The 22,882-nt window shown below is 32.7% G+C and overlaps 10 protein-coding genes and 1 non-coding gene across 11 annotated transcripts; 5 read left to right on the top strand and 6 right to left on the bottom strand.

Annotated features, from left to right (window-relative positions):
• Positions 1-1,349: 1,349 nt before the first annotated feature.
• On the top strand, positions 1,350-2,794 carry NAEGRDRAFT_47950 (uncharacterized protein; the record flags this gene model as incomplete). Its single annotated transcript, XM_002678995.1, has 2 exons — positions 1,350-1,944; positions 2,172-2,794. 2 exons carry the CDS (start codon positions 1,350-1,352, stop codon positions 2,792-2,794), a joined length of 1,218 nt encoding a protein of 405 aa, XP_002679041.1.
• An 832-nt stretch (positions 2,795-3,626) lies between these two features.
• On the top strand, positions 3,627-6,985 carry NAEGRDRAFT_57624 (RGS domain-containing protein; the record flags this gene model as incomplete). Its single annotated transcript, XM_002678996.1, has 2 exons — positions 3,627-4,466; positions 4,571-6,985. The coding sequence occupies 2 exons, from the start codon at positions 3,627-3,629 to the stop codon at positions 6,836-6,838; spliced, it is 3,108 nt and encodes a 1,035-aa protein (XP_002679042.1). The 3' UTR covers positions 6,839-6,985.
• A 302-nt stretch (positions 6,986-7,287) lies between these two features.
• Positions 7,288-8,394, top strand: NAEGRDRAFT_65839 (uncharacterized protein; the record flags this gene model as incomplete). The annotated part of the gene is made up of 1 exon (XM_002678997.1): positions 7,288-8,394. The coding sequence occupies one exon, from the start codon at positions 7,288-7,290 to the stop codon at positions 8,392-8,394; it is 1,107 nt and encodes a 368-aa protein (XP_002679043.1).
• A 519-nt stretch (positions 8,395-8,913) lies between these two features.
• On the bottom strand, positions 8,914-8,994 carry NAEGRDRAFT_t221. Its single transcript has one exon. It is a non-coding gene; the product is annotated as a tRNA-Ser (tRNA).
• A 168-nt stretch (positions 8,995-9,162) lies between these two features.
• NAEGRDRAFT_65840 (uncharacterized protein) lies at positions 9,163-10,193 on the bottom strand (the record flags this gene model as incomplete). The annotated part of the gene is made up of 4 exons (XM_002679116.1): positions 9,163-9,218; positions 9,266-9,547; positions 9,697-9,866; positions 10,063-10,193. 4 exons carry the CDS (start codon positions 10,191-10,193, stop codon positions 9,163-9,165), a joined length of 639 nt encoding a protein of 212 aa, XP_002679162.1.
• A 150-nt stretch (positions 10,194-10,343) lies between these two features.
• On the bottom strand, positions 10,344-11,132 carry NAEGRDRAFT_65841 (uncharacterized protein; the record flags this gene model as incomplete). The annotated part of the gene is made up of 1 exon (XM_002679117.1): positions 10,344-11,132. The coding sequence occupies one exon, from the start codon at positions 11,130-11,132 to the stop codon at positions 10,344-10,346; it is 789 nt and encodes a 262-aa protein (XP_002679163.1).
• A 379-nt stretch (positions 11,133-11,511) lies between these two features.
• NAEGRDRAFT_47954 (uncharacterized protein) lies at positions 11,512-13,419 on the bottom strand (the record flags this gene model as incomplete). Its single annotated transcript, XM_002679118.1, has 1 exon — positions 11,512-13,419. One exon carries the CDS (start codon positions 13,417-13,419, stop codon positions 11,512-11,514), a length of 1,908 nt encoding a protein of 635 aa, XP_002679164.1.
• A 1,103-nt stretch (positions 13,420-14,522) lies between these two features.
• On the bottom strand, positions 14,523-15,332 carry NAEGRDRAFT_47955 (uncharacterized protein; the record flags this gene model as incomplete). The annotated part of the gene is made up of 1 exon (XM_002679119.1): positions 14,523-15,332. One exon carries the CDS (start codon positions 15,330-15,332, stop codon positions 14,523-14,525), a length of 810 nt encoding a protein of 269 aa, XP_002679165.1.
• Positions 15,333-15,633: 301 nt separating this feature from the next.
• NAEGRDRAFT_65844 (uncharacterized protein) lies at positions 15,634-16,667 on the bottom strand (the record flags this gene model as incomplete). Its single annotated transcript, XM_002679120.1, has 3 exons — positions 15,634-16,179; positions 16,225-16,474; positions 16,525-16,667. The coding sequence occupies 3 exons, from the start codon at positions 16,665-16,667 to the stop codon at positions 15,634-15,636; spliced, it is 939 nt and encodes a 312-aa protein (XP_002679166.1).
• Positions 16,668-17,795: 1,128 nt separating this feature from the next.
• NAEGRDRAFT_65845 (uncharacterized protein) lies at positions 17,796-19,474 on the top strand (the record flags this gene model as incomplete). Its single annotated transcript, XM_002678998.1, has 2 exons — positions 17,796-19,223; positions 19,268-19,474. The coding sequence occupies 2 exons, from the start codon at positions 17,796-17,798 to the stop codon at positions 19,472-19,474; spliced, it is 1,635 nt and encodes a 544-aa protein (XP_002679044.1).
• Positions 19,475-20,177: 703 nt separating this feature from the next.
• NAEGRDRAFT_65846 (uncharacterized protein) lies at positions 20,178-22,817 on the top strand (the record flags this gene model as incomplete). The annotated part of the gene is made up of 5 exons (XM_002678999.1): positions 20,178-20,647; positions 20,799-21,109; positions 21,177-21,381; positions 21,428-22,578; positions 22,636-22,817. 5 exons carry the CDS (start codon positions 20,178-20,180, stop codon positions 22,815-22,817), a joined length of 2,319 nt encoding a protein of 772 aa, XP_002679045.1.
• Positions 22,818-22,882: the final 65 nt, after the last annotated feature.

Consider the following 22,882-nt stretch of genomic DNA (forward strand, 5'->3'; position numbering starts at 1 on the left):
TCCCAAAGAACAAATTGTTTGGAAATGGTTAAGATCTGTAATTCATAATAAATAATAAATATAATTAACACGTTGAAACATACCATACTGTTATAGGCTGATAATTGTTTGAGAATAGTTTCTGCCTGAATGGTGGAAAGATCATGCTTTTCCTCCATCGATAAATGAAACTGTTTCAAATCTTCGAGCTTGTTACAAAGTAAGTCCAATTGTTCCCTATCTGAAATCATATCCACAACAGGTAATAACTTTTCCAACTCTTCGAAAGACTTTGACATGTGTTCAATCATCTCTTGTTGCTGGTTGATATAATTCAATAGGGCTTCCTTCTTGAGAAGAGATGATGGCAATTCTTCCTGAATATTCTCATAATCTGACGAGGTAAAATTTGCATACTCTTGCAAATCCTTTGCTTCCTCAATAAAACTCTCATACTCATAAATATTTAAATCTTGTATTTGATCCACAAACTCTTTCACTAGTGGAGTCTCCAAACTCTCAAAATTCTCCTCAATATCCTTCAACTTTTCCAAAAAACTAGGCTTCTTCTTTTGATTTTTAAATCTATTCCCTATATAATACTCCTGATCAAACTCTTCCCAAATACTATCATTAACATGCTGATGATGATTCGATTTCTGCAATCCACCACTGGAATTCAACAAGTGACCAGAATCCCACGTTAATTGTTCCATCGGAAAGAGTCTACACTCCAATTCTCTAATTCTATTCTCCAATTCATCTATATTCATTGTTTTATTCAGAACTGTTCTTGTTGAATCATCATCTTGATCTTCATGTTCTACTTCTCTATGTTGTATTTGAGGTTGGCGTTGATTTTCAGTCATTTTTTTTAAGGTTTTCTTCTTCATACAAAAATCAATGATTCCTTATCAAAGATCTTCGTCATCGCGACATGCAGTATTACATTTTAAATTATATAATTTTTGTAAAGCGTTTTAAATATATTTAAGGTGCAATAATGAAAAAGACCAAGAATAAAAAAATGCCACCAAAACATCAAAAAAAGAAGGGATTTTACGGAGGTAAAAAGACTCTCCAAGATTTTGATTCCATCCAGGGAATTTTATTCACCTGTAATGGTACTAGGCAAAAGGAAGCTGCACAGGAAGCTCTCGGATTAGTAGAACAGGTTTGTTTCTTGTTGAATAATAGTAATAATAATAGAATTTCTTGTTGAATTATTTGATGATGATGAAATTGTTGTTATTATTGCATAACACCATTATTATTTTATTTAATAATTTACTAATTTAATATTTTAATGAAAGTTTGGAGATAAATTGGTGGAAACGAGTGATACTTTGCAAAATGATATTTTGGAAATAATGACAAAGGAACAAGAGAAACAAATAGCTGCTAGTAAAAAGAAGCAAGATAGAATTAATGCGAGAATTTCAAGAGAACAACAAGGTGCTGCCTCTTCTTCAGTTGATAAAGCAATAATCAATCCAACAACCACTGATAGTAGTTCAAATGAAACAAAGGTTGAACTAGTCCCTACTCCTTCAGAACCAGTGAAATTGGAAATTAAATCGGAACAAGATGCTGTAACCAATGTTGCTAGTAATGTTTCAACAATTGTGGAAAAAGTGGAAGAGCAGGAAATTAATTCAACAATACAGAAATCATCAGAGGATAAACCATTGGAAGGAGTTGCAGCAACTCCTGTTAGTGATTCCGATACAGCAATAGCAACAACAACAAATACTACTGTAACATCCGAAGTTAAAGAATCACAAACAACCACTACTTCAGAGGAAAAACAAAAATTAACAACATGGCAAATGAAGGAAAAGAACAAACCACTTCCAACTGGTTTGGACTTGTCAACAATATTATCATGTGAATATTTGGAAACTGAAGTTAAAATTGTAAAGGATGGAACTAAGAATTACGAATTATTGGAGACTGGAGTGAATGGTCAACTCTTTGTTCGTATTAGAAATAGAGCTATTTCACCAGTAGCCGTATGTCAAAAAATCTCAAAACATTTCAAAAAGGCATACGATAATCAAGAAGAAATTTCCTCTCGATTTTTATTCAAAATGTTCCCAATCTGTGACATGTTCCAAGCCAATGAAAATAATTTAAATAACAGATTTGCAAGTAAGTTTACACAATAATTCTTCATTTTGTGACACTCATAGATATGATTGAAAATAAGGTTGATAGGACAAAAGCTGTGAAATATGTAGTTAATATCAAATCCCATCACAATAATTCCTTGGACAAGAAAATTATTTATGAAACCATCTCTCAGAGAATGCCTAATGGATCTGTGGAGTTAAACAATGCCACTGTGGAATTTCATGTCTTCCTCATGAAGGGCAAGTGTTTATTAGGCATTTCTACTGATTGTGATATTTTCAATTATAACATTAATGCAATGAGACACATGACAACACAAGATGAAATTTTGAAGGAGAACCAAAGAAATGCAAGTAAACGAAAGGCTACTGAAATGTTAACAGAAACCTCCCTTGAGGTTGCAGATATGATTGAAGTGGAAAATTCCAAGAACACCAATGAGCCATCCGAAAAGGAGGACGAAACAATGGAAGATAACAATCCATCAGCATCCAATGCTACTGAAACCGATTCTCAAATCAATCCAAAGACTGAGGAAAATGACCAGGAAATGTATGAATTTTTGGAAGAACCAATCGTAGTACCTTTGGTGGAAGCAACTGTTTCTTTACAAGTTTATTCAAAGAGGCGAAAAATTGAAAATCATCCCTCTCTTGAATTTGACGATATTAAAGTTATTTAATTGATGACAATTCATTTCTTTATTCTTTGCAACAACTGAACAACAAATGAACAATATTGTAAAGATTAACATTTTCAGAAATTATTTGCATGAAAAAGGAAAGATTCGTTAACATAACAATACATTCTAGTTGAAGCACTCAGATTTTGATATTCTGTGGCCAGTTCTGTGATCCTTCTGATAAAACATGAATCAGTTAAACACCTGCTTTATCTTTTCTGATACAAATATCTGTACTATTATCCTTACTATCTCACTCGGCAACCTCAACCCCATTTTCTCATCACATTATAATTTCCCAAACAAACATTAAGCATATTAAGTTAGGTATGACTTTTGACATTCTACCTTCCACATCAAATACATTTACCGCCAAGACATTAGACACCTATTATCAAGTCATTGCCGTCCATTTAAATCCTTTATGTGTCGGACCTTAACACGCACCGCAGAATCTCCAAATATTTTGTGATGAAACATCGTTTAAAAAGCACAAGAAGAAAAAAACGAAACTCTTCCCCGAACGAGCATCAAGCCATAGAGCTCTTTGTAAATATATTATAGTTGTGTTATTCCAAGCAGCCTGTATTAGCATATATTGTATTATTATTATTTGTAGTAATATTATTATTTAGTATTTAATATTTAATATTTAATATTTAAAATTGAAAGTAGGAATAGTCTTTGCTTTAATACAAAACAACAACAACTAATTGTACATTAAAATATTACCCATCTTGATTATTTAGTATTAATTAAATATTAAATATATATTTAAACTATTAAAATATAATAGAAGAAAATTAATAATATGAAGAAACTATTATCAACAATGGGAGCTCACGATTCTCAACAACAACAACAAAATCATGGAAATTCATCATCAACAACTCCACGAGAACAATTACTTGGTATTCCATTGAGTGGAAAGAGAGCGACAACTAATTTGAGTGGCTATTCGAATCAATCATCCTCCTCCTCACCAAATACCACAACAAGTGTCAGCAGTAGCAATGTATTTAGTACAAGTAGTTCGATACTGAGTAATTCGAATAGTGCTGTTTCGTCTCCTCCTCATCATTCTATGCATTTTACAAATCCAATAACTTATCCATCATCTTCATCATCAGCAACAACAACAGGAGGAGGAGGAGGTAGAAATAGAAGTAACAGCTCCTCTTCAACACATCATCAATATTTGGGAGCTACTTCTCCATCAACCATGTCAACTTCACCACACAATGCCATTTCTCCCAACACTTTACAAAGTCATATTCAAAATATGCAACAAACAGCAAAGAATGAACAATTACATGCAAAGCAAATTCAATTAGCCAAGATGTATAAATTCCAATTTGAGGAAATTTATGATAATCATGAAACTAGAGCCCTTTTTAAACAATTTCTTATCAAGAATCAGAACGGAGAAAATATCTATTTTGATAAGACTCTAGATTCCGAGTATAAACCTCTAAAATCGAATAGAAATAGATATTATATGGCAAAGAGAATAGTAGAGACGTTTATAAAGGAGGGATCTCCGTATGAAGTGAATTTATCAGAAAAGGTGAAACATGCCTTGTTGAGAGAGTTTGCAAAGGCAAGTGAAGAAAATTGTCCTTTAGATTTATTTGATTCTGTTCAGTATCAAGTTTTAAGTTCAATGAGAATGGTATGTTTTTTTTATTGATCGATTTGAATTTGAATTTTTATTATTTGATTTTATAATTATTTGATGATTTGATGATTTGTAATAATTTATTGGAAACTACATAGGATGCCTATCCAAGATTTGTACAAAGTGATGAATTTTTAAGTTTTATTGGAAGTAAATTATTAAATGCAAAGAATATGCATCATAAACTGAGGTTTTTAAAGGCCATTAATGCTGTTAGAAAGGTTTCACCTCTGGAATTATCATCTTCAAAGGCCAATCTCAGAAAGAGTTTGAATGTGAAACAAAAAAAGACTGAGGAAGATCAATTGAAGGAAGCTCTAATCATGGACCAAATAGAATTGGAAGATAATGCTCATGAAAATTTAATATTACACATTCCTGATGCTGATCCTACATTGACACCTCGATCCTATTATACCTACACTTCTGCACCTGCCAATGGTCAAACAGCTCCATCACTCAATTCTCCAAATAATACCAACAATCATGCACATACTCATCAAACATCGGAAATTAGTGAACCTTCTACAATTAAGAGAAGTATGTCAAATTTGATGGGACATTTCTTTAAGAGTGGCGACAAACAATCAAGTAACGAAAAGAATTCAAACAATAGAAAGAGTACAGCTGCTACTCCAGTTCAACCCTATGTTCATACCACTAGAAATAGACATTCTAGATCAGGATCTGCTCTTGGTCTTTCTCTGGGTGAGTTGACAACAAGTAGTAATAGCATTGGAGTTAAATTGCATGACAGCTTACCGAAAGCTATTCCTCCAATTAACAACTTTATTGTCACACCTGGTAGCGATGATGAACATGACGATGAGGAAGATTATTCCAACAATACTGCCGACCATCAAGATAATGAGGATGACGATGACATTCCACTCTCTGAGCACGAAAGAGTTAAAAGATTTGACACCATTCTCAGTAAGAGTAACATGTTTGGACAAAATCATAATCACCATCATCATCATCAAGATGAAATGGTTGAAGTTATTGATCCATGGCAAGATGTGGAATCTTACATTTCTGGAGATTCTTCTGACGATGATGAAGATGAATTGGATCAAATGGATATTGGAGGAAATTTGGCAGCTATTGCTGGCACTCATGTTAATTCCAGTCCTCTTACACACAATACAATTGTTCCAATTCTTGAAGGATTGTCGACTCATATAGAAGATCTACAACTTTCTACAAGAGAAGTTGAAGCCATCAAATCTGAGTACATGCACTATGTGGATAACAAGTCAGTATTGGATCTTGCAACCATTTTGAAACAAGTAGATGAGAAGGATAAGAAAACTAAATCAGGATGGTCCATGGTCAATTTGCAACCTAAAAAGAGAAGACTCGGCAGGAGAAGTAAATCAATTTCCTCATTGGACCTGATTGCACAACATTCAGTGAAGGCCTACTCTGCAAGATTTGACTCTATTGCCACCGATGATATTACATACATGTTGAGAAGATCTTGTCGATTGCCTTACAATGCCTTTTCAGTTTTACAAATTTTGGCAGATGAAAGCACGGACGAAAGTATTGTCAATCCGTTATTGACAAGTCCAGCAGAATATATCGAATTTATTGTTAAGGAAACTGAACATGCCTATGCCTCATTGATTACTTTAGAAGGTGCCAGATGGCCTTGGCCTCTTAAACAACGTCACTATGTCACCACTGGTACTGTTATTTCTGATATTATCAATGACGAAAAGGATAATCCAGGAAGAAAACGTTATGTCATTATCAAGAGAAGTGTTGTAAATAATCCAAAATTGGAAATTACATTGAGTAAGAAGGATAATCCAAACAGAGTATTTGGACTCAAATTAGAGGCCTACTTTATCGAATCTTTCAATACCAATGAATGTACATTGACCATGTTCAATGAATGGAAATTCACCAATGCCAACAAGTGGTCCTTCCCAACCAAACTCTTTAGAAAAACTCTGAGAACCTTCTCCACTGATTTCCATCAAAATTTAATTGACAGATTATCGAGCTCAGCTGGTCATCAACCAATTTCCTATCATGAATTCATCAGCCATACCAATACAGCTCACGATGTCTCTCCAAGAAACGATCACACTCTCCTCCACACACTCTTCCGTAATCAAGCTCTATCTCCATATAAGAAGAAGGAGGAAATTAAGGGTAAAGTTCAGAGTGTTTTCAATACATTATCCCTGATGAGATTATTCGAGTATGATCTTCATGAAACTTGTCGAATCATTGAGGAAAGATATCACAATTCAAGTGCTACTACACCATCTGATGATAATAATCAACATCTTGTCAATCCTTCCATTCACATTGTTTCTGAAGAATCATCTCAGAAACAAACAAAAGTCTTGTAAAAGACATTATCATTACCAACATATACAGGTTGTGCCAACTTACATTGGTTTTCAACAGTCAATTATATCCCAAATTAAATATTTAATCCAAGAGCAACAACAAGGGATTATTCAATATTAAAATATGAGAATTAAATAATTGTTAATTTATTCGAATCAACGTTTTTCAATGGTTGTTAAAAACCGTATTGGAAATGGGCGGTAAGAGCAAGCAAATAAATTTGCAACGCACGTTTAAATGTTCTCCCAATCTTCACAAGTTAAAAATAAAATTAGATCAAAACCAAAGCAAATCGTGATGATGGGAAGTCACGAATTTGCACAAATCTATTTTTTCACATGTGAAACATTTTGCATTAAGCTATTTAAACTGACTTTAGTTTCAGCACCATTTCTTCCAACACAAAAAAAACAAATACAACAACTGAAACACTCTAATCACGTTCAATATGCAAACAACTCAACTCACTTTCGATCAAATTAAATCCTCAATTCTCGTCTCTTTAGATAAGAAGAAATCTGATCAACATTGTAAACTTCTTTTCGAACAACTTGTTGGAAAGTTTAAATTCAGAAATAACAAATATACCTTCTCGGGATCATATGATCTTGCACAGTGGCTGGTTCTCTCTTTTGATTCAATGATTAAGGAAGATGAAAAGTTTTTCACAGAGATTGTCATTCCTATTGTTGCCTATATTTCAATTGTGGATGATGCTTGTGATGAGAACATGACTCTTTCGTCTATTGCAGAGATGAAAGAGCACTGTAAGATATTTAGAGGAGAACCAGTTTATGCTTCTCACCAAGCTCTCAAGATGGGACAATTTGTGTATAATCTTATCAAGGGAGAAAGATTCGAATGTATAAGAAGAAAGGTTTTGGAATTCCTGGTGACTGGAACTAATCTAATTGTAAAGGCAAAGCAAGAATGTGAAAATGTCACTAAAGAAACATTGGAAAACTTTTTAGAGGATAGAAGAATTGACTCCATGGCATCACTTTTCTTTACAATTAATAATTTCTTTAAGAATATTCAAGAATTTGACAGATGCGATACTGTATCCACTTTATATAATCACAAGGCAAGTGACACCATCAGTTTATTAAATGATGTTGCCTCCATTGCAAAAGATACCAAAAAGCAACTTGTTAACAATTATGTAATATTGAATAAGGGATTGAAAGAGAACTTGACATACACTCAATTGAAACAACTCCCAATTGAAGCATTTGAATCATCCCTGAATGAAGTTTTAGAATTAATCAAAGACAATTTACTCCAAATGCAAACAATCAAATCCTCCAACCCATCCTACTCCACTCAATTCGATTCAATCGATGAAGTCATGAAGGGATATTGTACATGGTGTATCATTTCCAAAAGATTCCAACTTGAAAATCATCTCCTTCCTGAATATCATCCAAAGATGACATCAGGTGAGTTGAAGCCAGCACAAAAACCATGGGCTGATGATGATATGGATACTTATTTTGTTGATATTGAAAAATTCAATGAAGAACTTCTCCTCACTTTCAGAATATTGATGCTGTAATCACACTTGCCTTCTCACTTGTACAATTTTGTAAAATATCTCAGTGTAAATAATAAATATCATGTAATTGAAATAATTAATAATTATAATTTGACAACTTTCCAGAGAAATTCAAGGAAAAGTGAGTGAAAACTTGGAATGAATATAAGCCTGTCAATAATGGCTCATTCAAATACAATGAAGTTTTCAAATATTTCATCATGAACATTAGTAATCATGTTGCTCAATCAGAAGAACAACGCGAGAGAGCTAATAAACTTGAAAGAATAAGGAGTTCCAATAGAAGAGAGTTGGGTCTTTGCAGATGTGATGAGAGTGTGATGATAATCTTGATAAATGTAACGCTTGTGTTCTCAAGAATGCAGAGCAAAAGAGAGTTCCTGTCTTTTGTGTTATGGTATTCCATTGATGATGAAAAGATGTAAATATTCTTGCTTAATATTAAATAACAAGTGGGTGAAAGATAATATTGATTATTGAAAAACTAAAAGTGAATTGAGAAAAGATCCAAAAGTCAGACGCAAACTGCAGGATTTGAACCTGCGAGGGTTTCCCCACGAGATTTCGAGTCTCGCGCCTTAACCTCTCGGCCAAGTTTGCTTACATTAAGATTTGAAAAATTAGCCTTGTGGGAGGTATAGCACGGTATTGCCTTAATAAAAAACAAATGTTTGATATCATCAACTAGATAATAAACGTATTTATCGAGAGCCTACAAGAAAGAATCAATTCAAGTCTTTAAATTTGTACACAATTTTTTTTAATAAATTAAATAAGTTTCTTGGTTTTGAAAAAGCTTCTCAAACTAATCAATTGGAATGTTGCTGAAATAGTGTTAATATATAAATGTAAAAAAAAACAGAATACCTACTTCCGAAAACAATAAAAACAAATTTAAGAAAACCAATCCAGAATGTTCTTTCATAAGTACTATCGGTAGTATCACGGAATCTACTTTCTCTAGTTCTGAAATAAGTTTGTTCATCACGGATAATATCAATTTGATTCTTGATATCTTTCAACAGGGTTGAGAGACGATCAAGTTGGTCAACTGTTTGAGGTTCCTTTTCCAAATGATAATGAACATCCACATCAACACGAACATCAATAAATGATTCTACAGCAATAGATGGAGAAAAATCGAAACAAATTTCTATTCCAATTCAATAAAATTAAATGTTATCAATCATTACAAGTTCATATGAAGAAATCAAATCCATTATTATTATTATTATATTTTTAAAATAATAACAAAATATATAATATCAAATGTAAAGAGTAATATTCAAGAAGTAAACATACCATATTCACCAGTGACACCAGAGTGTGCTTTTAAATGGAAAACACTTTCCTTGGCCTTGTCCAACATTTCACTCTTCAATTCATGTCCATATGGATCAGTGACTCTGAGTTGAGCACTATCTGGACGATTAAAATATGGTCGAACAGTGAGTTTAAATGGTGTATTTTCACTATTTAGTAGTTTCCAATCATGATTTTTCATCCGATTAATTATATTATCCAATAGATAGTAGGTAAATAATTATTGATGATCCAAAAATGTTATTGGTGATGTAATGATGAGGCAATGATGATGATATTTAGTAGTAAATAATATTATTGTTACACAAGATATTTGGTCAAGTCAATATATTGAAATCAACAAACCTCAAATGTTCATGAAGACAAGCTTTACTTCCTCTAACCATCTTGACCAATACTCCTTCCGTGCCCACACTCATCATACCAATCAAGGTGATGAAAACCAGCAGACATGAAAAAACACATGAAATTTTCATTTTTTTAATTTTAAAAACATATGACGATCGATGACAACAAGATAATCTCGTCATCATCAGAATAGATAATATTATTATTATTTAATAAATTGGATAACATCATCTTCATCGATAACGGATTTCATTCATTATAATATAAAACCATGGAAGTTACAACTGGGTGAGAGGAGTGGTTGGATTATCATAATAATTCTTGTCAGTAATACGTTCAGACAAGAAGGAATATGGTGCATGGGACCACTGATCAGTATGAGAATAGAAGAAATCGTGAATATCTTCTCCTGGAGCTCTATTGTTCAATATTTGCTTATCGATAGAGTAGACCTCCTCTTCGAAAATGTAACATTTCGAGTCGGTGAACATGTAGGCATAAACAACATCATTATTACCAATAGGACTGTATAGTGCTTGAATAGGCTCATCCATAGTAAATTTACCAACATGAATACCAAAGAACCAACATTCATTGGAAGGAATAAATCTAATCAATAGGGCAGCACCATGGAAGAGTATTGGATACGCATTGCTTGGAAAGACCTCTGCAGTATTATCAATACCAGGGAAAACTTCAAAAGGAGTTTCATTGGCATCTAATTCCTTGATGAGAGCAAAGAAGTAGGCCTCTCTTTGGTTGAATTCCTTCAAGTACAAACCCTTTCGAGTGATCTTGTCTCCATTGGAGAGGATGATTTCTTGTTCGACCATATTTACACTTGTTTGATCACGAGATTGCTTGGTGAAGGAAGCTTCGTAAATGTAGATGTGTTGTTTATCATTTCTGACTTGAATAACAAAGGCACGACCTCCATTGTCATGTGTTACATAGAGTTGATAATCAGCAAAGGTTTGATTGGAAAGTTCAACTTCTTGGAAGGAGGTGATTTGTGGACCCGATTGAACAGCCTGGTTGTTCATTGGTGTACTGACGAGAGTTGGCATTTGTTTTGTTGTGAAATATCATTACCATCTGAATCATGCTTTGAACATTTCACAAATGGTGAGCTGTTGGAAATGTTAAAAAATCTGTTTTTCAACCAACAACAGGAAGATTGGTTGTGGCAACACTTTATGAACAATTGTTGATATCAACAGAAGCATTTGCGCTATTTTTTTTTAAAGTTACCGTTACATATTTTATTTTGAATTAATAAAAAATTCTTTCTTTCAAAACTGTCTTCATCATCATCATAAACAATGCTGTTGGATTGCTTCCATACAATAGCATCTTCCTTTGGTCTTGTATATCCTCCAACACAAATATGATTCGGAATATTCTCATTATCATCATTAACGCACCTATCACCAAATATTAAACCAATTAATTGTTATTATTATTCTTATTCATCATGGCAATATATTGTTCTAATAAATCAGACCATTGCTCCTGACTCAATTCTTGCAATGGAACAGAAGTTGATGCTGATGCCATAGTTGCTGTTGTTGCTACAGCAGAACTATTATCAAATACAAAATTGCTCAAATCCTCCTCAACAATGAAATCCTCCAATGGAAGAAATGATGATGAAGGTAAAACTTCGGCATTCATAAAGCTAGCATTGTTATTTGCTGCTGCTTCGTTATTAGTAGTAATAGATTGTTGTTGTTGTAGATGTTGTGGAAATAGACTTTCAACAACAGGTGATAAACTGGCAAGTAAATTATCAACTGGATTAATATTGGTATCTTGATGGGAACAATTCATCATTGAATTATTAGTGTTAGAGAATGAGCTGATGGGAGTATATTCATTGTTGTTTAAACAGGATAATTCAAGATACTTATTTCCAACAAATTGTTGATTATTATTAACATTGGAAAGGAGAATATTCAAAACATTGGAATTATTCTCAATTGGAGGAGATGATCGTGTTGTTGATGCTGTTTGTGTGGTTACTGAAGGAATAATTGCCTGTTGAGTAAGTAATTGATGAGTAATGGTCATTGGTTGTTGATCCAATTGACCATTTGAATTATTAGAGGAATTAGAAGTATTTGGAGAATGAGTCATTCTAATATTTGATTGAATAAATTGTTGTGGTACATGTTGAGTTAATTGCATTTGTGGAATAGTTAACATTGGAGAAGATTGATTGGAAGCAGATGAAGAATCCAAAGATTGCATTGATTGACTTGGAATATGTTGTTGAAAAACTTGAATTGGTTGTTGTGCAAAAACACCAAATTGTTGTTTCATTTGCTTATTTCCCATTCCATTATTCGAAACCTTCTTATTCTTCTTTTGATTATTCAATTTAGGTGAATTTCCACTTCCACTCTGAATCTCTCCACTAATAATCTCATTCACTGAAATATTATGAAATGAAATTTGTGCCTTTTCCTTCTTCTTTTCAAATACGAAATAATTTTGCTTGAATTTTGGTTTTTCACACAAAACTGTTTCATTCTTCAATAGTGGACGACTGAATTTTCCTTCACTCTTAATGACAACATTCCCAGTAGAGAGAGAAGAATTGAATTGTTGTTGTGGAGTCAATGGAGTTGAAGAGGAGGATGAAGAAGCTAGTTCTGAACTTGTTGTTGGTGAAGAATGAAGACATGTTGATGAAACATGTTGAGTCAATTTGGCCATTTTGTGTGATTTTTGAATGCCTCTAGCATGTAGTGGTGGAGTGGATGATAACTTTTGAAGTGGTGGGCTAGGTGTTAATGAATCATTCAAATTAGTTTGATTGTTTGTTGTAACATGTTGTTGATGAAAATTGAAAATTTGATTGTCAGCACTTGACATGTTAAATTGGTGTTGATTATCAAAATGTGAAGGAGAAGAATTGTTTCCACTCATGTTATGACTCTTTGAAGGTGTTATACATGTATTTACAAGATTAATCATTGGATTTGGATGATTCAATGAAGTGTTATGACTATTGTTGTTAATCACAACTAGAATTGGAGAAACTGAAGTTGAGTTTTGTTGAGTATGAGGTGGTGGTGATAATTTGCTAGTTGCAGCCAACAGTATTTGATCTAGTGTTGTTGTTGATGTGGATTCATTTTGTTGACATGTGTTGGCAGATGATTGAGAGGTGGCACTTTGCATTAATAATTGGTACATGTCCCAAACACTCTTATCTACAGTGACTGGTTGGGATGTATTTGTTGTTGTTGGAGAATTTTGAAGTGAATGATTTTCAGATGTCGAATAGAAACCATTATTCGAAAGGTTGTTGTTCGAGAGATTATTCTTACTCATCATTAAATTGAGCATTTCAGAGAGAATGGATATCTTTGTGATGTTTTGTGAAATAGTGTAATAAACAAGGAGAGAGATTATTAACTAATAGTCTTGTTTCTAATAGAGAGGCGGCTGATTTCGTTTGTTTTCGGATGTACAATGGTTGATGTAAAACTCAAATAGTCCTTCTCAGAATAATAAACGATTCTCAAAGGTAGATGTTGGTTTGTTTTTTTCAAAATTGCTAAAACTTTGGAAGTCTAATCATCTTCCTTTAAAAGTTGTAGAAATAGCTTGAAATTAAACCTCGCTCTTGAAAATTATGATGAAAAAATCATCATCGTCCACCTGTCGACTATTTAGGTTGAAGATAAAAAAGGATCAGTCAACGTCAGTAATCAAATTTAGAAAAAAGCGCTGTCAAAAAAATTGGAACTAGCACCTTGGAGCGACATGAGAGCATTCAAACGAAAAGTTTTGGGCGAGTTACTAAATTATCATGCATTCTCAACTTCTCAAAATAAAATGATTAACCAAAAGCAATGTGGACTCACTCAATTCGTATAACATTCGTTGAGATTATTCTTTTTAAAGATTAGTATCCAGGGGCAACGTGGGTTCTTATCGTTCAAATAACATTGAACGGTTTAATTGGTGATATTGGACGAGTTAGAATTGGGGCATTTAGTTTCGTCTTGTTTCGTTTTTCTAATTTGAGAAGAAATAATTGTGTGATCCTCCTATGTAGGAAGAGTTGACCGTTGGTGTATTTAAAAGAGGTGTAATGCTAAACTGTTGTCTATCCATTGACTGGAGATTCTATACGAAAGTAACCTAATAATTGTAATCTTCCTTCTGTTAGAGAATCAGCTCTAAACCTTTTTACAGCAAACACCTCAGCATTCAAAGCAGCTTTTCAATATTGTACAAGTTGTTGTCATCTTTCCAATTCATGAAAAATTAAATATTTTAAATTCTCATGAGGGTTATTCTAAATAGTAAAGATTAATCTCCTTTCGTCCAATGTTTACATAAATTACAAAGACAACATTACAATGATAATTTGGTTTATTACACTGTGAATGTATTATGAGAGATTACATAGTATTAGTTTTTTAGAATTTATTTTGGTCAACTCACGGTTTTGAAGTTGGAGGTGAATTTTGTAATCTGAAACTTCTTGAAAGTTTTGAAAATGACAATCTTGGCAAATGTTTCTCTTGTGGTTGTTCAGGTGTGACTGGAATTGTAGACGATTCTCCAACACTAGACGAAACATGAATTGGTGGCACTGCCGAAGGTCCATTCTTCAAAGCAGTTGAAGCTTGCTTTCCAATCGAAACATTCACCAATAGCGCTTCAATAATCAATAAGGGTTTAGTTCGAGATCTCTCTAAGAATCCATTCTCAACGAATTGAGATTCTAATTGAATTTCTAATTGTAAATAATGAGGTTTCTTCTTCTGATCATACATTGCTTGCTTATATTCATATGATTTCCATAAATCTCCCCAATTGACTTGAACATATTTGGATGCTGTCAAGTCAATGTCATGAGATTGTGACATTTCTTGTATTTCTTCAATTTCTTCATCTGAAAAATTGACAAATTCTGCTTGTTTCATTGTAGGAGTGGGAGTTGGTGGAATATTTACCAAATTATGAAAATCTTGCACAATTGACTGAGAATCTGAAAGATACAACCACCAAGGAGGACCATTTCCACTCTCATCTTCACATTCAACTGGACAACCATCGAAAATACACGAAAGTGGAAGAAAGCACTTTCCAATCTTTTCATTTCTACCAATTCTATCATGATCATAAATTGTAAACTCAATCGTGTTGGTTTTCTTTGTTTCTCTATTTGGAACGAAGAGTGTTGAAGTGCTAATAATTGAGGGATATAAATTTTGTAGAGTTAAACCTTTCAGATTGAACTGCATGGTTTCGTCCCAGATTGGATTTAAAGTTTCTTTCAAAACTGCAGTTTTTCTTGAATGACCATTTATATCAATTTCAATAAAGGGATCGGATTTTTTGAATAGATCAGAGGGAGGCAGATGATGTGCTCTAATGACACGAATGAAAAGTTTTGCCATTTTTTTTTATTAAAGTAAATTACAATTTTTGGAAATCAAAAGAAATTTGATTGGATTAATTTGGATAAATTCCAAATTTGGAATGTTGATAGATTACAAATTGAATTGATTGGATGGGGAGTATTTTGGATCATAAATATTTGAGTTAGACAGTATTCTCTTGAATATTACTTGGGGCAGTATGCAATTCTTGAGATTCGTCCACTTTAGCTCCAATTTTGTTGGTTTGTTTTCGTTTAGTTGACGAGGTTCCATTAGAAGATATGCTATTTCTTCTAAATACTCGTTGAACCTCCTTCAATGGTCTATGAATTCCAATAAACAAACTAACAATCACAACAATAGTCACGTCATAAGTCACAAAATAAACCAACATTAAATTCTTATCAATCATTGACAGTGGAATGAAAAAGAATCCAATAAACTGAATGACCAAACACACTGTTGCAACAATCAATATAGCCCATGCTTTTTTCAATACTTGTTTCTTAATATTTACGGAATTTTCTTGTTCCTTACTTTCAATGTAAGGCGTTTCAATTTTTTCTGATTTTTCTTGTTGTGTTTGTTGAGTGATTTCTGAATTATTATTTTGATTGATTGAAGGATTGGTGAGCTGAGCATTATTTTGAAGAGCTTTGGCTCTTGCATGACCTTGATGGAGAGATTTCAAGAGTATACTTCCAGTCATCTGGAAATGTCACATTGACATGTATGAAATTAAAGTATTACTTACATGGAGAAGACATAAAATACAGATGGACAATACAAAGAATGTCAAGGCACTAATCAAGAAAACAGCCAATATCAAATTATTCATCACTGGAGTATTTCCATATCCAGCAATTAATCCTCCTGCCACAAACAAGATTACAGTCAAGACACAAATTATAATAAACAAGACAATTAAAAATCCAATAATCAAATATCTCATAATCTTGTACTTTCTAGTCGAAACTGCTCCAACTGCCTTTGTCGTATTCAAACTATCATTATTGTAAACTCTTAAAAATCCTTAATTTCAAAAAAAACTTACAAAATCAATGAAACATGACCCAACAATAGAAATTCCCAATAACAATTCCATGAAATTACAGTTCTATCCAAAGCTTTCATTACAGCATAGATTTCATCTGCCTTAACAAGAGTTGGATCTAAATAACTCAATTCGGCACACATTCTTGTGAGCATATTCAAAGTGGAGAAACTGCAAAATGCCATTAGAATGTAAAAGATTATTCTCTGGTTTCGTTTTAATTCGCTTTTCATTGTAATAATTTTGTAAATGCATAAAAATAATAAAAATGGAAAGATGAACATGAAGGGAATGTTAATGCCGAATGTGGTGTATTGATAATAAGTCATGTGGTGAGTGACTGTTGTTGATGAATTGTTGGTGGAATTGAAGGTATCTGAAAGGTTGTCAAGGGTTGTACTTTCGAATAAGAAACTATCCAAAAAATGATGATTCCCAAATAGAAAATTTAAAGACAATTGTTGAAAATTGTCGTTTAGAGATGTGGAGCTATCTGCCATGATGATGGTTCAGTATGTTGAAGGGTAAAATATTTGACAGAAGGTGTGGGAAACCTTTCGTTCTTTTTTTTATGGTTGAACGTTGTTTATTAAGAGAGGTTTGGACACATGATTTATTATTCATCTTTATCTTCTGTTTCCATTCGAAACTGATTTCGGTAGATATTACGAAGCTAATTTTAAAGTATGTTCTAAATTGTTGTCAAGATTCCAAACCAGAAGGAAAAAGTAAAAGAAATGAAGTTATAAGAATCAATTTAGTTTCGCTCCTTCTTTCGCATTATCAAACGAAGAGCTTCTAGAATATCTTAATGGGAAAGGTTCTGTTTGGGAATATTTTATCCGTAAGGTTGCAAAATTATGCAGCAAAAACAATAAAACTTTTGCTGACGGACGGGATCGAATTGTTGCACATAAGGTGGCGATTTTCCAACAACTATTACGGTTTTACGTCTTTTTGAATTAAGGCACAATGCTTAGACATCTACTTACTGATCAAACAACAATAAGAAACAAAGAAGACAGGGCTGATGTTTCTTACAATGTAATTATGTCTATGAACTAAATTTCCACTTTCATTATTTGCCATGTTATTAGTGTGTAAATGATGTTTGTTGGTAACTTTGTCATTGCTCTATTCATTAAATTTTGTAAGTGTTGCACATGCGCTTAGTCCTCTCTTGTTCAAATTACCGTCTAATGCGAAAGAAGCGGGGAATAAAATCCCATTTAATAAGATGATCATGTTTTTTAGATGGAATTTTAAAAAAAATGAAAACTCTTAAGACAGTTACCTTGCTGGCTTCAAAACAACAAACTACAGCCAGAGCCTTCTCCACTACAACTTTAATAACATCCCAGAAATGTCCACATTTAAATTCCGAATCCTCCTCAGAAACATCAACATTAAACAAACAACCATTGAAAAGATTTGATGAAATGCCAGGCCCTAAGGGATTACCAGTCCTTGGAAATGCTCTTGAATTGGCCAAACATGCCAACAATCCAGTTCAATATTTTACTGAATTGGCTGCTAAATATGGTGATATGGTTAGAACTAGGGTTTTCAATGAAAAGATGGTTTTATTATCTGATCCTCAATTAGCTCGTGTCTTGTCTAGAGAAGAGGAGGGAAGAATCACTCTCAAAGCTGGAAGACATTACTCCCTCGACAGGGGATATCCACTCATTCCATTATTTGCTTATACACATGAGAATTGGAATGACATGCGTCAAGTTTTAAATGTTGCTATGAAGCCACAATTTGTTAATGAGATTATTCTTCCACAATTAACTGAATTGAATAGTGATTTATTACAAGATATCATCAAACATTTCAAATTTGATAAGGAAAGACAACAGTTCTATATTGAAGATCCAAATAGAGATGTCACAAGCCCGTATGCATTTGGCAGTGTATTGAAATCAATTCTTGGTGGTCGCTTATCAAAAGAAAAATTGAGTCAATTTGGTTTCACAGTGCGACAATTCATTGACGATGGAAATGTTGGTGCTGATCTCATTACAAAACTTCAATATCTTCCACAAATTTACAAATATTACAAAACCAAAGATTACAAAGAATTTGAAAGAGTTTTGGATTTGACTCATACTAGAGTTGAACGAATGATGGAACTCTATAAGGAAAATGAAAGTGGAAAGGCAAGATTAGTGGAATATTTTGAAGAAAGAGCAAAGGAAAGTAATATGGATTCAAAATGTGTTGGAGCATGTACTGGAGCTCTGTTCAATGCTGGAACTGATGTTACTGCCAAAGTTTTGGCTATTTTGCTTTACAGAGTAGCTAACGAGAAGGATTATGCTGATAGGATGTATGAAGAGCTAGTGACTGTATTTGGAGAACCAACTTTGGATGAAATTACAAGTGAGAATGGACTTGTTGTCACTTCAGAAGACTTGAAACAATTGAGATTGTGTAAGAATTTCATAGATGAAGTACTGAGGGTTGATCACATTATTCCAATCAGAAATACAAGATATCTCTCAAAAGATATTGAACTGGGAGGTTATCTTTTAGAAAAGGGAACATTAATCTCCTTTCTGGATGAACTTAACACGCAATCAAAATATGTTCCAAGAGGTTGTGAATTTTTACCAGATCGCCATGAGAAGGGATCTGATTTGAGTGAACCAAAGGGTTATCTTGGACCATTTGGTCGTGGTGCTCGTAAATGTCCAGTAAGTTTCAAGTTTAACAATTAATTCATTAATCGAAAATATAGGGAGAAAGAGTTGCTGGAATTGAAGTTTATTTGACCTTGATTAATGTAGTGAGACATTTCAAATTAGCTCATTCAAATGGTGATCAATTTCCTCCATTGTCAGCTGACAAGTCAATGATGTTTATGGATGCTTCAAAGTATAGATTATTCTTCACTCCAAGAGACCATTTAATTAATCATTTAAAACAATTAAACAAGTATCAATAATTTATTTGCATTATTAAAATTAATGTTTATCCAAATTACATATTTAAAATTCAACAAATGGACCTTCATGGCCTTGACACGATTTTCAGAGTGGTTTCACATCGTCATCTCAGTGTCATCTAAATAGTAGTAATAATAGTAATTTTTGAGTAATTAGTGAGAATGTTTCATCATGAAATTTTGGATACAAGTTGGTGTTCCATCATCCGATCATTCACCAACCAATGATCATTATTGTTTTCCATCAATATTATAAGCAAGTTGGAAAACATGTTCATTTATTATCAGATTTTGATCATCGTGTTGTAAATTTATCAAGTACCGATATTCAATGCTACCCAATTTTTGATCGTTTAGTACAATTTTCGCAATACCCACTAACAATTTAAATTTCTTTAAACTTTGTTGATGGTATTTGACATAATCTTATCTTAATGATTAAATAGTCATTCATGAATACAAATCAGTATATGCAAAATATTCAAATTAAAAAATATTGATACATGACACAGAGATAATTGCGTGCGAATTTCGTATAATTTCGAATAAGGTTTGTTGTGACCCTGAAATAGTTTGAAATCTCTTGAAGGTTTTAGAATGGACAAAGAGACGAAACAAACATGTGGTGCAATCACCATCTTGATATCTCCTGAAATTTGTAATATTGTTTCGTGTTTCAAGATATCAACAAAATCATAAAAAAATGAAAGAAACGAAACAAGTCATTCCAATTGTCAAATCAAAAGATGAACGAGAGGTCGATGAGGAAAATCCAAAGGATGACACATCAAGTGATCTTTTTATTCAAGAAGATAAGAGAAAGATTGCATTCTTTGGTTCAATTAAAATGTGGCTAATTTTGATAATTTCCATAATTGTATTGTTGACAGTTTTTATTCTGTCAGCGATTTGGTTGAGCAGTTTTATGCCATCAGTGGTTTCGTATAGTTCAGAATTGAGAGATTTTGAGTTTAACAATATTATTTCATTTGTAGAACAGTTGATTAGAGAAGTGTCAATGTCAAGTGATAATGCCAAACATTTAATGTTGAAATCACTTGATTTTTCGAATAGAGATCAGATAGAAGTGTTGATTTATCAGTTTTATAAGCAACAAAAGGGTTACATGAAAGGAGTTGTTGTCACTTGCAATATTGGTGACAATGAAGGAAGGTAAATACTTTACAACAGTTTTAATCTTTACATTCTTAAAGACAATATGGAGTTATGGACTGGGGAGGCAAGCAAGCCTTATTCAACATCACCACAAAAGATCAACAACTTTATTATTGTAATAATTTTGATGAATTGATTATTGTAATAGAAGTTCAATTCCTGACATTCAATTAGGATTTTTTGACTTGACTGTTATGATTACAACAGGAAATACTCATCCAAACAAAGCAACCATGTCTCTAAGTTTCATAGATGCATCACAACCACAGTATACTTTCATTACCATGTATAATTCAATGCCATTAACTCAACCAGATCCAAAAGGAAACAAATTTAAATATTATTTGGCCATTGACATGTCTGCTGAGACTATTTCTCAATATTTAGCGAATGCAACTTCTAAAATAAGTGGTTCTAAGAGTTTTATTATTGAAATGGCAACTCAATATATGATTGCAAGTAAGTTTAACAATGAACAAGGTAAAAAGTTTACAATAATTGAAAGATGACAATTCCAATGCAAGAGTTGCAGTTGTTAATTCAGATGGATCTGTCACAAGACAAACCTATCTCAAAATTGATAATGATGAAAGAGTTTCGTCAATTGCTCGTATATTAGAAAAAAATTATGGAACTAGTTTGAATATTAAATGCAATACCAAGTATTTGATTACATCTGCAACTGATTACATTTCAGTTTATAGATTATGCACAGATACTGATGTTGATTGGTAAGTAACCTAAACGAGCTAGAAATGTAATAATTATTCGAAATAGGTTGTTTGTGTTGGCAGTTCCTCAATGGAATTATATTAGTTCAATTGTTATTGCTGTAATTTGTGCTACTCTTGGTGCCACATTAATTGTCACAACAGGTGTAGCCATTTCCATCTTCATTTCAGTCAGATTAGTGAAACCATTTTACAACTTGATTGATTTATTCGAAAGTGTTTCTCACATGGATTTGGATAATTTAATAATTCATGATTCCAAATTTACAGAAGTTAAACATTTACAAACTCATTTCAAAACCATGACAGATAGAATCAAACTTTACAGAGCTTTCATTCCATCACATTTACTTTCTCAATTAGATCAAGGAGGTGGCAACAATGAAAACAATGGAGGTCAAGATTCAAAGAAGAAACACGATGCTTCAATGGATTCCTCTCATAAATCCTCAAAAGAATCTGCTTGGAGTAGAAGTCATGCAGGAGATAGTTCAAGTTCACATCGAAGATATTCGAATGATTTGGATATTTTCTCACTTCATTTGGATCGAAAGAAATTATCCATTGTTGCAATTCATATTGAAGGGTTGAATAGATTATTCTCTGAAATATCAGCAGGAGACTGTGTTGATTTATTGAAAGATTTCTTTGATCATTTGGGATTAGTTTGTAGAACAAGTAATGGTTATCTGGGAAATTTTGAAAATGATTTAATTTCAATTTCATTCAATGCAAGTTCAAATCAATCGAAACATTCAGAAAAAGCAGCTTCAGCATGTGTTCAATTAATGGAAAAGTTGAACACAACCAAATCAAAGAAATGGCCAAATCAATTGAAAAAGAAACCTCACTTGATTGAAATTGTTAAATTTAGATTTGCAATTTGTGTTCAAGAATCATTGTGTGGAAATTTGGGATCTAATGATTTTAAGAATTTCACAGTTATTTCAAGTGCCAAATTCAATTTGGAATGCATGTTGGATGTTGCATCAAAATTGAATTTGAATATTGTATTATCTGATAGAGTATTTGCAAATTTAGAAGAACATTATCAAATGAGATATGTTTATACGAAAGAATTAATTCCAGATTCACATTATTCATCTCCATTTATTCAACACAAAGAAAATGAAAGAGCACCAATTGAACCAACACATATTTATGAATTGGGTGAAAGCTTACATATTGGAATGGATGGTAAGTTTACAATATTTAATAATATTTCGAAATATTTACAATTTAACAATTTATTAGAATGGATGTATGAATTACAAGAAAAGGAAAAGAAAGCAAAATGGACCAAATACAATCAAGCTTGCAAACTCTTCTTCTCAAATCAATTCGAAGAAGCTAAGGAACTCTTCAAAGAATATCATGAACTCAACAATGATGTGGCGGCTGAATTACTAATGCACAAATGTTCCAAAATTAATTAAGATTGATCTCATAAAGATAAATTAAAACATAAACCAGTATAAGTATGCAATTTTTCAAAAACTCA

The sequence above is a fragment of the Naegleria gruberi genome (assembly GCF_000004985.1).
Source record: "Naegleria gruberi genomic scaffold NAEGRscaffold_15, whole genome shotgun sequence".
Classification (NCBI taxonomy): domain Eukaryota; phylum Heterolobosea; class Eutetramitea; order Acrasida; family Naegleriidae; genus Naegleria; species Naegleria gruberi.